The sequence below is a fragment of the Plecotus auritus genome, assembly GCF_963455305.1.
Source record: "Plecotus auritus genome assembly, chromosome: 1".
NCBI classification, from domain to species: Eukaryota; Metazoa; Chordata; class Mammalia; order Chiroptera; family Vespertilionidae; genus Plecotus; species Plecotus auritus.
In genome coordinates this window covers 159,390,193-159,408,851 of record NC_137770.1, presented here as the reverse complement: position 1 = coordinate 159,408,851, position 18,659 = coordinate 159,390,193, and the positions used below count along the sequence as shown (strand labels likewise).

The following is an 18,659-nucleotide window of genomic DNA, read 5'->3' as shown; positions in this document are numbered from 1 at the left end:
ATTTCTGGGGTGCTAATAACATTATCTTGCCTTACTTGGGTGCTAGTTACTTGGGAGATGTTCACTTTGAAAAATTTATCATGATATAGTAGTCTTTTAATTTTACATGACCTCCCATTTATTTTAGAATACCTTGCTTAATCTTGCTTTACATAATTTACAGTCAGCCTACCCTGACTGGCAGTTTTCTTATAGATGGCTTCTATGCTGCTTGTCTTGGTTCTTCCTCTTTCCCTCTATGGACAGGCTTCCTCATTTGAAATCAATAAAACATATCTTTAAAAATGTACTGCTATCAGTCCTATTTCCCATTCCTCCAATTCTGAGGGTTCAGAGCCCACAGCAAATCCCTAACGTCTCTTATTAGTGACAGCTTCCTTCCTTGCTCTGGACTCTCAGGACCTCCCCCTTCTTCCTACAAGAAGTGGATGGCTCTCTCTCTATATATATATGTGTCAACTATCTTTGACCTCAGCTTTATTTTCCCCAAAAACTGAAGTCACAGCCATGACTTCTAGATTGCCACAGGCTCTGTCCTGAAATGCTGAAAAATACTGCTCAGTCTTTACAGTTGACAAGAATACTCCTTCCTAGGAAATGTAGAATATTGGCTTTTGAGGGGAAATCAGTGTTTAAATTTGAATTAAGAAACAACTTCTTTGGATATGAGTCTGAGGAGGTGGGGAAGAAGAAGGGGAAGAATATAGTTATTTCAGGATTGTGATTAATTTTAAGATATGTCTTCATTATTTTAGAAAGAGCCAAGAACAATATGTAGTAACTGCTAAACTACAATTTTTATGATTCAGAGAATGTAAGAGGTCTTTCTTTTAATATACCCATATGATATTTGTAGTCATCTGAAATCTTTAGTTTCAGGGAAATGGAAAACTTTTCTTTGAGGGATCTACAAGTTCGAACCTGCCCCCCTCTAACCAAGCCAAAAATGGTTGACATTCACAGCCCAGTAGAATATGTTACAACTATTTATCCATACTGATCAATTTTAGAAGGTACTGCTGTCATGTGATGTGGTTTCTTCTTTATGTGGCCTATTAACTAACGAAAAGGAAGGAACGCGAAATTAACTGACTGCCATGCTGTGTGTGGCCTGGTGAATAAACAAAAAGTAATGTGGGAGCCCTAACTGATTTGGCTTAGTGGATAGAGCGTTGGCCTGCAGACTGGGGGGTCCCAGGTTCAATTCCGGTCAAGGGCATGTACCTTGGTTGCGGGCACATCCCCAGTGGAAGGTGTGCAGGAGGCAGCTGATTGATGTTTCTCTCTCATCGATGTTTCTAACTCTCTATCCCTCTCCCTTCATCTCTGTAAAAAATCAAAAAAATATATTTTTTTAAAAAAAAAGGTAATGTGGGAGTATTCAGTCAACAATATTTATAAACAAGTCCTATACAATATGACTACATAGCAAAAGTCTAGATCAGCGATTTTTAACCTTTTTCATCTTATGGCACATAAACTACTAAAATTCTGTAGCACACACAAAAATATGTTTTGTCGATCTGACCAAGAAATAGGTATTAATTTGATTCATTCATACTGAACAGCTATTGTTGTGCTGACTGTCTTTTTTTACTCGACAATCTAAGAGAAAAGAGATCAGTGCTCTAACTAGTCAGGTACTGCATGTTTTAAAAGTTCTTGCAGCACACCAGTGTGCTGAGGCTAGATTGCTGAAAAATCCCTGGTCTAGATTGCCTTATTTTAGGGAAGTCTAAGAAACAGTGTCCAGAATGGGAAGTGGGATGGGTTGGGGGATGAGGAACCTGATTCAATCTAGCACAGTAGGCCTCAGCCACCATCCATGCAAGTAACCAGCAGAAACAATCAAGCCCAGGCACGGACCACAAGTAGCCAAAACCAGCTTTCAAGCCTTCCCCAGAGGGGCCCGAATAAGTGGCTGTGAAGCTACATCCACTTACCTACTCAGCTGACTCTAGCTCCCATATTTTCTATTCTTGTAAGCACAGAGCTGGCTAACTGGGAGCACCACAGAGCCTGCATATAGTAAATGTGCAAAGTTTCTATTACCATAGCTGCTGCTACCACCACCACTGTTACATTATGTGAACACACACTGCCCTTAACCACAGGGTTCATGACAGCTACTTTGGCTTCACTCTAATAATAAGGACTAATGTTGACTGAGCTCTTATTTGCCAGGCAGTGTACCAAGCATTTTTTTTTTTTTTTACTTACAACACAACAACGATGCCAGGAGGCATGGACTACTATTACTAACTACTACTTACCGATAAGGAAACTGAGACTCAGAAAGATTGTTACTCACTCACAGTCATTCAGTCAGGTGGAGAGCTAAAATTTGAAGCTAGAAGTTCTGAGTTCAGACAGAGCCCCACTCTTACCACTATCTGGTACCGCCTCTCCACCTGGTCTGCTAACATTTTATTACCAACTTTCCTCTATTAACTGAGCCCTCTCAACTCCCCAGGCACAGTGATTCATCACAATTCTCTGGGTATGACACTACAAGATTCAGAAGTTCTCATTTGTTGAAATCAGACCCAGGACCTACTGTCTCAGGCAGTGAATATGATGGCACCCTTCTCTGCTGCTTAGAGGGATGGAGCCAGGAGTAGCAGTCCACCCCAGGTCTCATGAGGATGAAACTTACAGGTAGTCTTATTCTAGGAAGAACCAGAAGCATCAAAATGTCCCCATTCTTGGCTGGCTTGACAGTCCATTTCCCACCTTGACCTCTATACACTGTGGTTTAGTTTGAACTTCTGTGGGTCTATCTTTGATTTTCAAATTTCTATTTCCTGTTAATTCTATCTGTTCCAAGAGATGACATATATGAAATTTACATTCATTAAAAGATAAAAGCAAGCTTTGAAATGCAAGAAAAATAACATTTGAGTAAACAGTCATAACATTTACATTCAAGTTCTATTGCAAGAAACATTTAAGGACTATAAGTTTCATTAAATGGTTCCATATTTTTGTTGAAATATATAAAAATATTTTCTAAAAATATGACATAAAAGACAATGTAAAATTCATATTATACAGAAACATTTAAGTTCATCCTCAAATGTTCCTTTTTAATAATCTAACTGCAACTTTCAGGTCTAGAGGGAAAGAGTCATTTTAAACCTCCTTCTGTGACCACTGTTTACACATTTAAATTATGGGGAAGAGTCTGTTAGAACTTAGCTTTTCAATTATTTAAAATAAAAGCAAGACACAAATCAGTATGCAGTCAGATGTGATATGAGAGCCAAGACAGTTCTTAAAACCAAGAGTTGCATTAGGTAGAACCCAGAGTCTAGAAACTCCAGTTTTCTTCTTCCTTCATTCCTATTGGAAATTCCAGAAGTCCATATCATGCTCCCTTAAGTTTCTTATTCTTATCTTCACATTATACACAGATCTCACAGTGCATTATACTCCACACATTTTGATGGATCAGTAGGAAAGTGCTTCTGGCAAATCGTCATTAACCTCTTCAATCCCTAAGAAAATAAAGGTTGGTTATGATACAGTTAAACTTTTCTTAAATGTCCTATACTCACTCCTGTTTACCAATATCCCCATTAAAATGTGGCAGTGTGGCTCGGTTGGTTTAGCGTCACCCCAAGCACTGAATGGTTGCTGGTTCAATCCCGAGTCAGGGCACATACCCAGGTTGTGTGTTCGATCCCCAGTCAGGGTATGGGAGGCAACTAATTGATGTTTCTCTTAAACATCGTTGTCTGCCTCTCTCTCTCTCTCTCTCTCTCTTCCCATACTCCTCTCTTTAAAAACAATTTTAAAAAATATTTAAAAACAGAATTAATCAAAATAATTTTAATAAATAAAATAAAATATGGCAGTCCCCAGTAATACCACTCAGATGTATAATTAGAGAAATGTTTATTCATGTATGTATACCCAGAGATATGTATAAGATGGTCATAGCAGGATTGTTCACAATAACAACAATAATAGCAAAAGAACTGGAAATAACCCAAATGTCCATCATAGGAGAACAGATGAAAAAGTATGCTCACAAATGGAACATTTTACAGCAGTCAAAATGAATTAACTAGACCTACATGAATCAGCTCAGCCCTTCTCCACCAGGTTCCAGTAGAGAATTAAGCCCCACTGCCTAGCATAAAGCATCCATTGTACGTAATGAGACAGCTCCTTTCCTGTGTATCTAAAGGGTGCTACATATGTACCATCTTTAAAAAACATAATAGGCATGCCCAGCTGGTGGGGCTTAGTGGTTGAGCATCAACCCATGAACCAAGAGATTGCTGGTTTGATTCCCAGTCAGGACACGTGCCCGAGTTTCAGGCTCAATCTCCAGTAGGAGACATGCAAGAGGTAGCCAATCAATGATGTTTCTATCACTCTATGCTTCTCCCTTCCTCTCTAAGATCAATAAAAACATTTTAAAAGAAAATAGGCAGTCAAATCATCATCTGTGTTTGTGGTCCAGATTGGGAATTCTGGTTGAAAACAACTGCTAGACGTAAATCTTAGAAATAATACTGAATGTAAACAGCAAGTGGCACCCTAGCCGGTTTGGCTCAATTGATAGAGCATCGGCCTGCGGACTAAAGGGTCCCGGGTTCAATTCCGGTCAATGGCACATGCCTGAGTTGCAGGTTCGATCCCCAGTGTGGGGCATGCCAGAGGCAGCCGATCAATGACTCTCATCATTGATGTTTCTATCTTTCTCTCCATCTCCCTTCCTCTCTGAAATCAATTAAAAAAATGCTTTAAAAAAAAAAACAACAAGTGGCAAAGGCTCCATACAATATAATAGCATTTTAATAAAACTCAAAAACAAGAAAAAAATAATATATTGCTTAGAAATACAGATATAACATGGCAGGATTATTTTTGAAAAAGCAAGACAAGCCAGGCTGGTGTGGCTCAATGGTTAAGTGTAGACCTATGATCCAGGAGGCCATGGTTCCATTCCAGGTCAGGACACATGCCTGGGTTGCAGGCTCAATTCCCAGTAGGGAATGTGCAGGAGGCAGCCAATCAATGATTCTCATCATTGATGTTTCTCTCTCTCTCTCCTTCTCCCTTCCTCTCCATAATCAATAAAAATATATGAAAAAAGAAAAAGCAAACATAAATTCAAGATAATGGTTACTTCTGGAGTACAGAAGGAAAATACAGATCCATGAACATCAAAATGTTCTATTTCTTAAACTAGGCCTTTATTTATTTATTTATTTATTTTTAAAATCCCCACACAAGGACATGCTTAGAGAGAGGAAAGGGAAGGGGAGGGAAAGAGAGAAAGAGATACATCAGTTGGTTGCCTTCTGTACACACCTGACCAAGGATCAAACCCACAACCTAGGTATGTTCCCTGAATGGGATTCGACCTTTCGATGGACAGGACTATGCTCAACCAACTGAGCTGAGCCACTCCGGCAGGGCAAGGCCTTTAGATATGTTTTGTTTACTTTTAACTTACATAATACATGTGTTCTTTTGTATGCACGAGATACTACACAATAAAAACATTTTAATAGTGTAAAAACTGAGTACAACATTCCAAATGTGATCTGGCCAATCTTGCAGAATTCAGTATTATGCTACTGCACGGCCTTTGTTCTATACCTTTGGCATCTGTGTTACCATGGCCTTCAGTTCTTTTTAGACAACTACAATACACACCACAAATTCCCATGACCTCACAAATTTCAAGTGCTTTCTATCTCTTCTGCAATTAGGCCAGTTATTCTCTACTCTATAACTTTATAGTGATAATTACACCTGATGACAAGAACCGTCATTCTTAAAATTCTTTCAGTCTGTTGCAACTCATCCTTCAGTCTGTGATCTTTTAAAACCCTTAGTTGGCATTCCGTTTTCAGTTATTCCTTTTAACTTTCTCATCCACCAGTTCTAAGTCATGCAAAATAGAATAGTTCTGGGAAGACTTCTGCAACCAGCAATGAATCCTATTAACTATTTTATCTACCAGCCTGCAAATGTTCTTATTTGCAAGGAGAACCATTGTCAAATGTCTTACTGAAATCTATGTATCTACAGGAATATTGATTAGTCATTAAAAATAATATCTAGCAAGGACAGCAGCACTTAATTTTAATTACCTCCAATGCCATTTTTGGCACAAATTATTTTAAGGTTTCTCAGTTTGGTTCACAAAAATTAAAATCACCCAATTTCTATCACAATAACAAGACTAATGAAATCCATTGGTTGACTATGTTCAGGCCTATATTAGATATTGAATAGCCTGATACTTAATTAGTATTACCCCCAAATTAATTTTCTGTTCTTAAAAGAAGAAAGAGCTACATGACCTAGTGGAAAAGCAGAGTATCTATCTATATATATAAAAGCCTAAGTGACCATTAAGACCAGTCAACTGGTCGCTATGACGCACACTGACCACCAGGGGGTACATGCTCAATGCAGGAGCTGCCCCCTGGTGGTCAGTGCGCTCCCACAGCCAACCTCCCATGGCCTTCCAACCTCCCGCGATCCCTACCCCCAAGCCGGCCAGCCCCAGTTGTCCCTGATCAGTGCAGCCAGCCAACCTCCCGCAGTCCCTCCCCGCTGCCAACCAACCTCCCATAGTCCCTCCCCCAAGTCTGGGCGAGATGGCCCCAATAGGCTCCAATGGCCACCCAGGCCAAGGGACCCCACCCATGCACAAATTCGTACACCAGGCCTCTAGTATATATATAAAAGCCTAAGCAACCGTCCAACTGGTAGCTATGATGTGCAATGATCACCAGGGGGCAGATGCTCAATGCAGGAGCTGCCCAGCTGTGGTGACTTGGCAACTGTGGTTCTCGGGTGATGCACCCGTAACCAGAGAGGAGGGAGCCTGATTCCAGGGTGCATCACCCAAGAACTGCACTCTCGTAATCCGGGGCCCCTCGGAGAATGTTGGAGTGCTGGTTTTGGCCCGATTCCCAAAGGCCAGGCCGAGGGACCCCACCGGTGCACAAATCTGTGCACCGGGCCTCTAGTGTGGCTATAACTTCACAACCCAGCACCAGAAGAGCATATCTGGAATCTAAGGAGGAAGGATAAAAGAAACACCTTGAAATCATTTTTTAAAATGCTAATATATGTGAATAACAGGTACCTGAAACATCATCAAACATTTAGAACTCTTAATTACTCTGTAATTACCTAAGTATTCAAACAACTCTTAAGCTCAAAATAATAAAACAAATCATAACAAAAATTCCTGAAAAATCTCTTTGGTCCCATAATAAGGAGATAACACAAATATAAATTATTTCTATGCATTGTTCTACAGAGTATTCATTCAACCGCAAATATTCAGTGAGCACCCACCATACTCTGGGGGTATAATAGTGAACTATATTCTTAACTTGTGGAACCAACAGTAAATTATTATGTATAATAATGTAACATAAGCTATCATTAGGCTTTACAGTGGCCATATCATATTACTAATTTTATATTTATAGCCCCTAAATTCCCCAATTTTTCCTCTTATACAATGCTCATATCATATATATGCTTGAGAAACTAGGTTATTGGATCCAAATTTATTTATGCAATCTGTCCTTTTCTTCAGTCTGTCAAGAATTTTTACAACAACAATTTCTTTTCTACCTTAGCACACACCTTATCCCTTTTAGCTTCTTGCTATCTACAAATCTGATAAATATACCTCTCTGTATAATCATCTGAATTAGTCATTAAAATGTTGACCGGGACAGTACTGAGGTCACTAAGAACTAATGGTGTATGTTACTAGCATGCACCAAAGTAGACATGGCTTTCTTCACTTAACAAGCTATAAGTCATCTGACTATACTGTCTGTCATGTCTAGATCTGTCGACAAAAATATTACTGGGTTTAGGTCAAACACCTTCCCAAAGTTCAGATATAGTATGTTTGCCATTTTCCCTAACCATGTTGGGGACAAAAAGAATTTTTTTTTAATGAGAAGGTAGTAGTTAAAATGGATGAACAAGTAAGTGGGTAATGGTCACTTAACATTTGAGATTTTGCTCTCCATCATATGTCATCAGTTTGGCTCAAATAAACAAATAAATAAATAAATACTAGGTATACTTTTTAAAAAACAGTTTCTGGGGATGTACCATTATTTAAAAAAGAGATGCTCTTTAATTAAGACAATTAATCTAATTATATGAACTCTTACACTATTGCTCTGACCAGTGTATAGCTGAACAAACTAAGCAAATTTAATCATTGGAATTGTTTTCTATTGGTAAAGCCCAAAACCTTTTTTTCCTAACTAAAAGCTTTTTGCCTTCAATTCAGTCACTGGTGGTTATTTGAATAAATGAAAATGTCCTAAAATTTTCGTAAGTATATTTGAACTCTACAAATTCTACATATCAGGGAATCAGATTGAAATCATTTTTAAAAAAATATATTTTTATTGATTTCAGAGAGGAAGGAAGAGGGAGAGAGAGATAGAAACATCAATGATGAGAGAGAATCATTGATCAGCTGTCTCCTGCATACCCCCTACTAGGGATCAAGCCTGCAACCCAGGCATGTGCTCTTGACTGGAATCGAACCCAGGACCCTTCAGTCAGCAGGCCTACACTCTATCCACTGAGCCAAACAAGCTTTTAAAATGCTAATATATGTGAATAAGGCCTAACACAAATGAACATTTATCACTTGGAATTGAAATACAAACAGAAAAAATAATCCATGAATATGGTAATAATTGTTCTCTGGCATAGATTTGAAAGCACTTTATGCATTTTAAGTGAATTTTAAATTTTAAGTAAACTTTCAGAATATCATCTTCAAGTTTTAGAATTAACATCCAGCAAAAGCCATTACACAGATACAACCTGGGATTCTTGACAACTTGGCAAATGCTAAGAAAAGAGTTGATTTTTCCCACTACAAAGAAAAACTGAACCAGTAACAGTGCACATGAGTTCATGTGAGGTATATACAACTTAGAAAATAAACTATAAACACTTTAAAGTTATTTGTGTAGAGAAGTATTGTTGTTATATGTCACTTAAAAATTAAGTTCATTAAGGCCAAATTTATACTATTTAGACCCTTTATCCTAGTAGATGTTAAATCTACCTTAAAAATAACAAGATTGCAAAATACTCTAAATTTACTGCTCATCACTAAACTTGTAAAGCAAACTGCAATAGTCTTATTTCAATGCTAAGGTAACTAAAAGCATAACCCTGTACCCCTCTTGCATCATATATGAAACTTTAAAAGTTTTTATTTTATTCAGTGAAGATGTCTTAATCACAAGTATTTATAAGAAATGAACTTAAGCCCTGGCTGGTTTGGCTCAGTGGATGGAGCGTCGGCCTGCGGACTGAAGGGTCCCGGGTTCAATTCCGGTCAAGGACACATGGCCGGGTTGCGGGTTCGATCCCCAGTCCAGGGCGTGCAAGAGGCAGCCGATCATTGATTCTCTCTCATCATTGATGTTTCTATCTCTCTTCCTCTCATTTCCTCTCTAAAATCAATAAAAATATTTAAACAAAAAGAAATGAACTTAAATCCTATCATGCTATATCCTATTTGCTTTGGAATTGGAGAATGTTAACCTCCAGAGAAATGTCCTTTCCATCCAAACTGCTTACCTGAATATATTTCCGCTGTGTTTCATCATTTAAAACATGTGCAACATGCTTGGAGAAAATCTTTTCCCTACCCGTTCTGGCATGGATACCAACCATAGTGACACCAATGGGCCAAGGGGCATTTCCAATGGCCATCTGAAGATAAGCATCATTAGCCTAGAAAGAAAGATTAAGAAGAGATCAGAAAAGCAGAAATAATGTATTGGTCCAAATTTTTATTTCAAGTATTTCACAACTTTTGATGCTGTAATTTTCATCCATTTCTTAAGCATGTTGAAAATATTACCATCCTCCTTATTCAAACAAAAGAAATTAAAATATGGAATGACTGACTGTCCTGCCCAGGCCACAAATGTCCATGGAAAAACAGAAACCAAAGCTAACCTTGTGAGTAAAAAGACAAACATTCCTCTGCAGCCTCTGTGCACTGACAGTTGATGCATTTCAGATCTGGAATTATCAGGTAGGTAATTTGATGTACTGACAGAAACTCTAGTGTGGATCTCCTTTCAACCTAGTCTTCTCAACAGGTGGTCACACAGAAGACAGAGGCTAACTAGTTTTCCATAATCCAACCTGAAACTATGTCCACTCCCTGAACAGCAATCAGAACTGAGAGCAGTGGGAGCTCTGCACGCTAGGACTGTTATACAGGGTATAAGGCCCATGGCAGATGTGTAAACAGAGATTAAATACTGACCCATGAGTCAAATAGCTAAAGGATGAGAGTGGCCCTCCAAACTTCCCACCTGGCAAGAACCTTAAAATAAAAGCTACAAAATATAAAGACAGAAACCAGTGAAGACAAATGGCTCCTTTTCTAAACCAAGCCTGGCGATTTGTGAAGAGGGAAAGAAGTAGTAAAACAAAATAGAAAGCAGTTAAATTCTAAAAGACTGAGGGTCTCAGAGAAGCCTACATAGCCAGGCCTCAGAGATTTTAATTTAAAAACATCAAGCACCTTTGTGTTTGATATGTGGTGTTGATTTTTTTAAAAATCAGGTACTACAAATAGGTTAACTGAAAGATCATTTCTACCCTAAAGATAAATTTGAATTTGCTCTATTCAAATTTTTTTACTTTTTTCGCCCAGTCTCAGTCCGAACACACTCCATCATCTGGTTTCCAGAACTCAGATTGCGCAGTGGTCTTGTCATCATCGACCAGGGCTAACAGTTACAGCAGAAGAGGTCTCCTTAAGTCTCCCTCATCTCTAGCCTAAGGGGTTGCTCATTTCTCCGTCCCACTCCCCGGTTCGCCTGACCTGTTATAATCCTCTTAGGCTCTGGGCAAGCGTCACTGCCAATTATATAAGGGACCCAGTCACATAAGGAAAATACTGTGGGTTCATCTGGGGTCTGCGTTGGGGACCTGGGGACACCCCTGCCATACAACCCTCGCTGCAGCACCCCCATACCAACCTCCTGCTCCCACTCTGCAACCCCTGCCACCCATTACTGGCCTAACTTCTCAATTTTTTTAAAGCTTAATTTTAAAAGGGTGTATACATTTTTTGGGGGGGGTGTATACATTTTTATCACTGATTCCCATGTATGTTAATTTTAATATTTGATATTAATTGAAAATTTCCAATATTTAGTTTCCCTAAATTTCCAAAGAAAACTGCCCAAATAGGTTATTTCTTGGTTCTTTCTGTAGTTTACACAAAATAAACTTGCACTTGATTCTCATATATGAGAATGAGAAATGTAACAAGAGTAAAGGCAAGTGATCTAAATTCTTTCTGCAGTGATGTGACCTAACCATCCATTCCAATGCAGTCCTTAGTAAGCAGCATGCAATTAACAGAAACTACCCAAGAATAAAGTTTATAGCCATAAAACAAAAACATTTTCTTTGATGAAACTAACTGGCTCTCCTACAGAGGAAATAAAAACAATACCTTAGGTTTATTAGCATGAGGCTCTGATCAAGGAGACCACCCAATCACCCAGGAATGCCAGCGGTCCCTTCTCGTGAATACAGATACTCAGAGCACAGAAATAAGCAATGTCATTCCCACATTTCTGTCAGGGCCTGTCTCCTGTTCTGAACTGTCACTCTAACTGCACTGAAATTCTTACCTGCTACTCGCTTAGGAGGCACAGCCACCTGAATCTCCCTCCTCACCTTCAGCTTATGGCCCACCAAGCAGTGTCCTTTACTGGTGCACTAGGCCCTTCTCTTCTTGGTCCCCTCCACCAACTGACAGCCTTCCACTCTCTCCTTTCTAAACTGCCCCAGCAGCACTTGGACACCAGAGCTCTTTCCCCATGCCACCTCCTCCCAGAGCCCATCCAGGAGGAAAGACACTGAAACAAGGGAACAGTCTTCCCCTACAAGGGGTCTGCTACTGCTGCAGTCCTGAAACAGGGGAGATGAGCGCGAGGAGTCTGACTTGGAACATTTCTCATAGAAACATATATAAAGGGTGGTCAAATTCCACTGTATCATTAGTACAACACTTCAGCTATATTACGAATTAAGTCGGTATTTATAGCTACACAGCATTGTTTCTATGGGAAAATTTGTTCCAAGCTATAACCAACAATCTACAAATTTCTAAATTCTGTCCCACTCATGAAATGTACTTTGCCCACATCCAGTACATGATCTTAAGAATTTTTACACCTATTTTAAAAATGACCAAAAAATACAGTGTGGTCTGAAAGTTTAACATTGGGTGCCCCACAATAAAGCTGACAATACATAAGAAAATAAAAGGTTTTTGGTTTTGGTAGGTTTTGTTGTTAATCCTCACCCGAGGCTATTTTTCCATTGATTTTTTAGAGAGACTCAAAGGGAGGGATGGAGAAAGAGAGAGAGAAAGAGAGAGGGAGAAACATTGATGTGAGAGAGACACATCGATTAGTTACCTCCTGCACGTGCCAGGACCAGGGCTGCAGTGGAGGTATGTACCCTTGACTGGGAATCGAACCCGAGACCCTTCGTTGTGTGGGCCAATACTCTACCACTGAGCCACACTGACCAGGGCAAAAGATTTTTGTTTTTTAACTACTAATTCATTTTACATTTCTTCTTCAGTTTCCTATGTAAAACTCTCCCAAACTAAATGAAATATAATGTACACAATGTAGACAAATAACCATACTTCCAACGCACAGCATGATAATGTACCTTCACATATTCTCTCTGTAACATGAATTTAATAATATCTGTTATGGATTCTTTAATATCAGCAGGAAGATTCTGGAAAAGAAAAAAAAGCATAATTAAATTTGGAAGCTACTCTGTAGTTACAGACTGCATTTATTCTAATTTTATATGTTCTATTTTTAAAAATCAGTTAATAAAAGCATTTTTTGAGAAAGCTTACCCTTTTCCGTAGCTTTCTGAAAAGGGGTCTGAGATAGGACTCGGTCTGTTTCTGAGTAGCACTGTTCAGTTTACCCTGCACACTGCGCTTCACATAATCTTCTCTGGCATTCAATTCTTTAGCCCAAACACCAAGAAGAAACTAATGAAAGAATGGGTAATATTAGACTACAATGCCATCCAGTTGTTGAACAAATTTAAAGTTCCCTGACACACAAAACAGTTAACTGTCATCCTTAGAATAAATTTCTCAACTGATTACAATACCATCCACTAATATTTAATGGATGAACTATACCTGCTTATTCGGTCATATGTTTTGAAGAAGTGCTTTTGGCAATTCATAAACTTTCCTATTCTCTATATATTCCTAGTTCAAAGATAATCCATTTTCCCCTAAAAATATTACCTGAGTAACTATCTGATAGAAATAAACTTTTATTTGCATTTTTATTACATAAAGTTTACCTAGATCATCAGCCATATTACCATATGTGCTGTGATATTTAATGAATCCCCCAAGTATGTTGTTGTAGTATTTGGACTTTCTACTTTTATAGTAGAGACAATAATTCAATTAAAAATTCCCACTAAAGTGCCTAACTAAAAGAGCAGGAAAGAAATAAAAGGAAAAGAAATAAAAGAAACTATGACCCATACCCTCCTGTCCCTCCTCGGTAAACTACCGCAATGCCCGTTGGGTTTACCTATACACAGAGCACCCTTCTAGAGGCAGTTAAACAGTGAAGGCTGAGGAGAACATACTCCCCTAGTGGCAATCCCTGTGTAATCCTATATAAGGACAGGCTGTCACTCTCAGAGAAAATTTAGTTCATATTACCCTGTTCCCATGCCCTATCTGGTTCCCTATCATTTCCTCAATCGATGCAGAATCTTGACTAATATGTTGTATTTAAATTGTAAATGCAAGTAAAAGCATATCTTGTATTTAAATCTCATGGCCTGAACACAAATAATTTATGACTAAATGCTGAAATGAATCTGGGATTTGCACACACTCTACCTAAAATACTAAAGACAGAAATGCTGAGAAGATAGAATGAGCATATCATAGGAAGAATAAACAGCTATCTGTAGAAATGAGAAATGAAATCCCTAAAAGGTTACTGATGTGTTTGCTTTTATCACTGCCAATGTCTTCTTACTTCTTTCCTTTTGTTACTGTCATCACCTCTCATAAAAGGTTCTAGAACTCTACCCTCACTACACTCCTTCCTAGAGTGCTTTAAAAAAATGTAGAACTCCCCAAACATCTTGTTCATTCCACTGCTGTAATTCTTTTCTTTGTGTTTACGTTAATAAGTCAGTTTTTTTTTAAACTGCCAAGAGGAAAGAAATATACTGTCTTTGATTAACCTCTATATCCAAGTACATAGCAATATCATAAACAATGTACATGCCAGAAATGTTTATTGAGATTTCCTTTCCCAGACTTCAACTCTTAACAATCCAAAAACATAAAAATATTTAACTAACCAAAATGTCCTCCTTTCTTAGCTTGAAAGTACATACCTTAAGGAATTTGGTAATGATGTCCATATCTTTATGATCATCACCTTTTCCTAAAGATTCTCCCAATGCCTGAAGAAAAATAATGCTCCTGCTCATTAGTAAAGAGCAACAAATGAATATATGTTATCAACACCAGTCTAAACATGGCTTTTTATTACACAGACTGTCCAATTTCTATTTAAAAACCTAATGGAATTTCTAAATAAAAAATTTAAAAAACACTAATTTGCCATTTAAATTTTGAAAGCATGTTCTCTTTTATGAATCAAAAGACTGAAGAAGGGGTAAGGAGAGTGATTGCTAATGCATATGAGATTTCTTTTCAGGGCAACAAAATTGTTCTAAAATTAGACTGTGATAATTGTACCATTCCATGAATATATTAAAAACCACTGAACTGTACACTTTAAAATGGTAAATTGTGTGAGATGTGAATATCTCAATAAAGCTGTTAAAAGGAAGAAAAAACAACACACTCAGAACTGGTTGCTCACATCAGTTATTCCAATAAAATTTAGAGTTCATAGGTGCTGTGGTGATGGTTGGGAGAGTACAATTAAAAGGACATCCTCCTCAGCTATAACATCAGCATGTGCAAGAGCAAGGAATGAAAGGAAAAAAAACACTTCACACTTTATTAAGTATTAAGAGCTTTAAACTAAGCCATATTGTTTGTTGAGGTATATATTTAAATAATATAATACTGCTCTTTGAGATTACATATATCACTCCACATTCAACACACTGACAAAAATTAGAAAACAAAAGATTGCCCAGTGTTGACAGGGATTAGGGATGTATGACACACCCTACTGGTAGGGTACAGACTAATACAGCCATCTGGAGAGCAACTTAGCATTGCTTAGACAAGTTAATTGTACATAAACCCAGCGATCCCACTTCTGAGTCCATAGGGGTGATGTACAAGATTATCCTTCACAAAGCTGTTTGTGGTAACAGGGGTCTGGGAGCAATCTAGTTGTCCATATTATGAGGGAACACAACTAAAAGGCAGTGAATACCACAAGATATAAAGTATTAGCAGTTAACAGCAAAGGTTTAGACATATATAAGGCATCAAGGATGGATTTTAAAAACAGTTCTAAGTATGAAAAGGAAAAAGCAGAAAGAAGAATTTCCCAGTACAATACCATTTATGGAAATAAAAAACACATGCTCACAAAACACTACTAATTATAAAAGACCAACAACAAATAAAATAATGCACATCAAACATATTTGAATGACTACTTTCAACGGCAGAAAGTAGAGGAATAAGAGTAGAGAATGAGAAAAAAGAGAATGCATGAATGAAAGCATGATAGTATGCTCTGAACAGAGTAATCTGATGAACTCAACCATTTGTTGCAGGGAATGAAAGGTGTAACGGGAGATGAGGTAAGGTGGATGTAGAAATTACCTCTAACTCTTCAATTGTGGTGTTTTCTTCATGAACTTTCAAGTCATTCTGTGTGTCTTCCTCTCCAGGTTCTTGACCACCCACAAGTTCATTGAGGTACTGCTGATCAATCTTATCCAAAGCTGCTTTCAGATCATTCCTCAATCCCTGAGAAAGGTGAAAAATTATACCTAGTTTGAAATTTCACCGATCTTTCACTAATACTAAGTATAATTCATTTCAGACTACCAGTCAAAAGGGCAGAGTAGGTAAACACTGTACTTGCCTCCTCCCGTGACCATATCAAAATTACAATTTAAATGGTACAACAACCATTGAGAACCACCTGAAGGCTACTACGAACTCCAAAAACCTTCGAAATGTCAACAGTATAAAATTAGTGTCTCCTCTATATCATAGGCTAGCAACTACATTTCTAACACCAGCAAATTCCACATTCTGTTAACACCCAGTTTGTGACTATTTAATAAAAATGAAAGCCTTAAACCCTGGCTGTTGTCACTCAGTGGTTAGAGCATTGGCCCGAGCACCAAAGGGTCGTGGGTGCAATTCCCAGACAAGGGCACATATCTGGGTTGCAGGCTCAATCCCCAGCCCCAGTCGAGGTATGCGCAGGAGACAATCAATTGATGTCTCTCTCACATCAATGTTTCTCTCTCTCTCTCTCTCTCCCTCTCCCTCCTTGCCTTTCACTCTCTAAAAATCAATGGGAAACATATCCAGGGGTGAGGATTAACAAAACAAAAACAAAACACAAAAAAAGAAAAAAACGCTTTAACCTGGACCCTTAACTTACACCACATACAAAAATTAACTCAAAAGGGATAAAAAACCTAAATCCAAGAGCTAAAACTATAAAATGCTTAGAAAACATAGGGGGAAAGCTTCATGACATTGGATTTGGAAATGATTTCTTATATACAACAGCACAAGCACAGGTAACAACTACAACAAAAATAGAAAAGTTAAAAAGTTTTATGCATCAAAGACACTATCAATAGAATGAAAAGATAACCCAAGGAAAGGGAGAAAATATTTGCAAGTCATATATCTGATAAGGATTGATATCCAGAATACATAGAAACTCCTACAATTTAAAAACAGAAAATAACCAACAGGATTAAAAATGGGCAAAGGACCTAAATAGAACAAGACATGCAAATGGCCCATAAGCAAATGAAAAGATGCTCAACATCACCAGTAAGTGGAGACCACAATGAAATATCACTTCACACCCATTAAGATGGCTATTATAAAAACAAACAAAAAACACAGAAAATAACAAGTGGTCCCCAGATAGTCAAGGTTGGTGGGAGCACAGAGGCCTTGTTATTAATACACCAGAATAGCCAAAGGCCGCTCTGAGCATGAGCCTAAACGGGATGTTCAAGGACTCTAAACCTGGGAATCCTAATCAGACCAAGATACCATGAGTGGTTGCAAGGCCATAGCACTCTGATAGTACACTGTGCCCTTCGGTAGCCAATATGATTGATGTAACTATTGGCACAAAGCCTTCTTTGTCTAAATAGTATAAAAGTAGGTTACTGACCAGCTAGTAGGCTGGAGTATGGAGAGAGAACAGCTAGGATGGAGTGTGTGAAGAAGTCTGCTAGAGAAAGCAGCTGGGCAGGAGAGACAGGAGAAGCTGCTGAGCCGGAGAGCTCAGGTACCACTACAATGTGAGGTGGTAAGTCTAGGAGGCAGCGTGCAGCTGCTCAGATAATAGCTATGGGTACAGACACTGATGCTACTTTATGGGAGATCTACCAGCTGGTGTTCGGCTGCCTGCCTAAATGGACTTTCCTGTGAGGACTGTTCTTGTCTGATGGCTACTGGCTTCTGCAATCAAGACTCATTCTTATATACCCACAACCTCTCATGGCTTCTCCGTCTAAGACCTAGCATTCAAGGAGGTCCAGCCCTTAGGCAGGGGGGCTCAGACCCAACACCTGTATCTAAGGAGCAGAGGATAAAGGAGGAACTTGGACTAAGTTCCCAACAGTTAGTACAGTGGTAAGGGTTCAAGCAGGAACCAGCCCTGGCATAGTCGAATGGGAGAATTTAGAAGACTATATGGACTCAAAGTCACTCAGAGCACCAGAGCTGTTGCCGGGCTCTGGCACTGCTCTGAAACTGGCATATAAATAAATGGGACACTTTGCACTGCTGGAAATGTAAAATGGTGGAGCTGCTGTGGGAAACTGTTGGCAATACCCCAGAAAGTTAAACATACCAAAACCAAGACACATTATAATTAAAATGTCAAAAAATAAACACAAGGAGAGATCTTAAAAGGAGCAAGAGGGAAAAAAAACTTGTTATATACAACGAAACATGCGTAAGACAATCAGATCTTTCAGTAGGAACTTTGCAGGCCAGAAGGCAGTGGCACAGTATGTTCGAAGTACTGAAAGAAAAAATTTCCAACCAAGAATACTCTGCCTGGCAAAATTATACTTCAGAATTGAAAGAAAGATAAAGAGTTTTCCAAACAAGCAAAAATTAAAGGAGTTCATCTTTACTGAACTGGCCTTACAAGAAATAGTTAAAGGGATTTTTTAAACTGAAAGAAAGGGAGCTAATTAATAAGAAAACAAAATGAAAGTATAAATCTCATTAGTAAAGGTACATACAGAGTAGGTAGTGAATTAATCATGTACAAAGCTAGTATGAAGGTTAAGACAAAAGCAATAATTATAATTACAGTAATTAATTTAGGGATACACAAGATAAAAAGATGTAAAATGTGACA

At 38.4% G+C, this 18,659-nt stretch overlaps 1 protein-coding gene across 2 annotated transcripts in view; it reads right to left on the bottom strand.

Annotated features, from left to right (window-relative positions):
* Positions 1-1,383: 1,383 nt before the first annotated feature.
* The window catches only part of LOC308249024 (pre-mRNA-splicing factor 18), a 40,739-nt gene continuing 23,463 nt past the window's right edge, over positions 1,384-18,659 (bottom strand). Inside the window, exons 5-10 of one of the 2 annotated variants that reach the window (XM_080669607.1) lie at positions 15,905-16,051; positions 14,485-14,553; positions 12,953-13,093; positions 12,754-12,825; positions 9,616-9,771; positions 1,384-3,497 (exon numbers count right to left, since the gene is read on the bottom strand). In XM_080669607.1, the coding sequence (XP_080525733.1) occupies positions 3,417-3,497; positions 9,616-9,771; positions 12,754-12,825; positions 12,953-13,093; positions 14,485-14,553; positions 15,905-16,051 (666 nt within the window). In that variant the 3' untranslated portion in view covers positions 1,384-3,416. The remainder of the gene's footprint in view (positions 3,498-9,615; positions 9,772-12,753; positions 12,826-12,952; positions 13,094-14,484; positions 14,554-15,904; positions 16,052-18,659) is intronic. The other variant, XM_080669606.1, reaches the window with a different exon arrangement.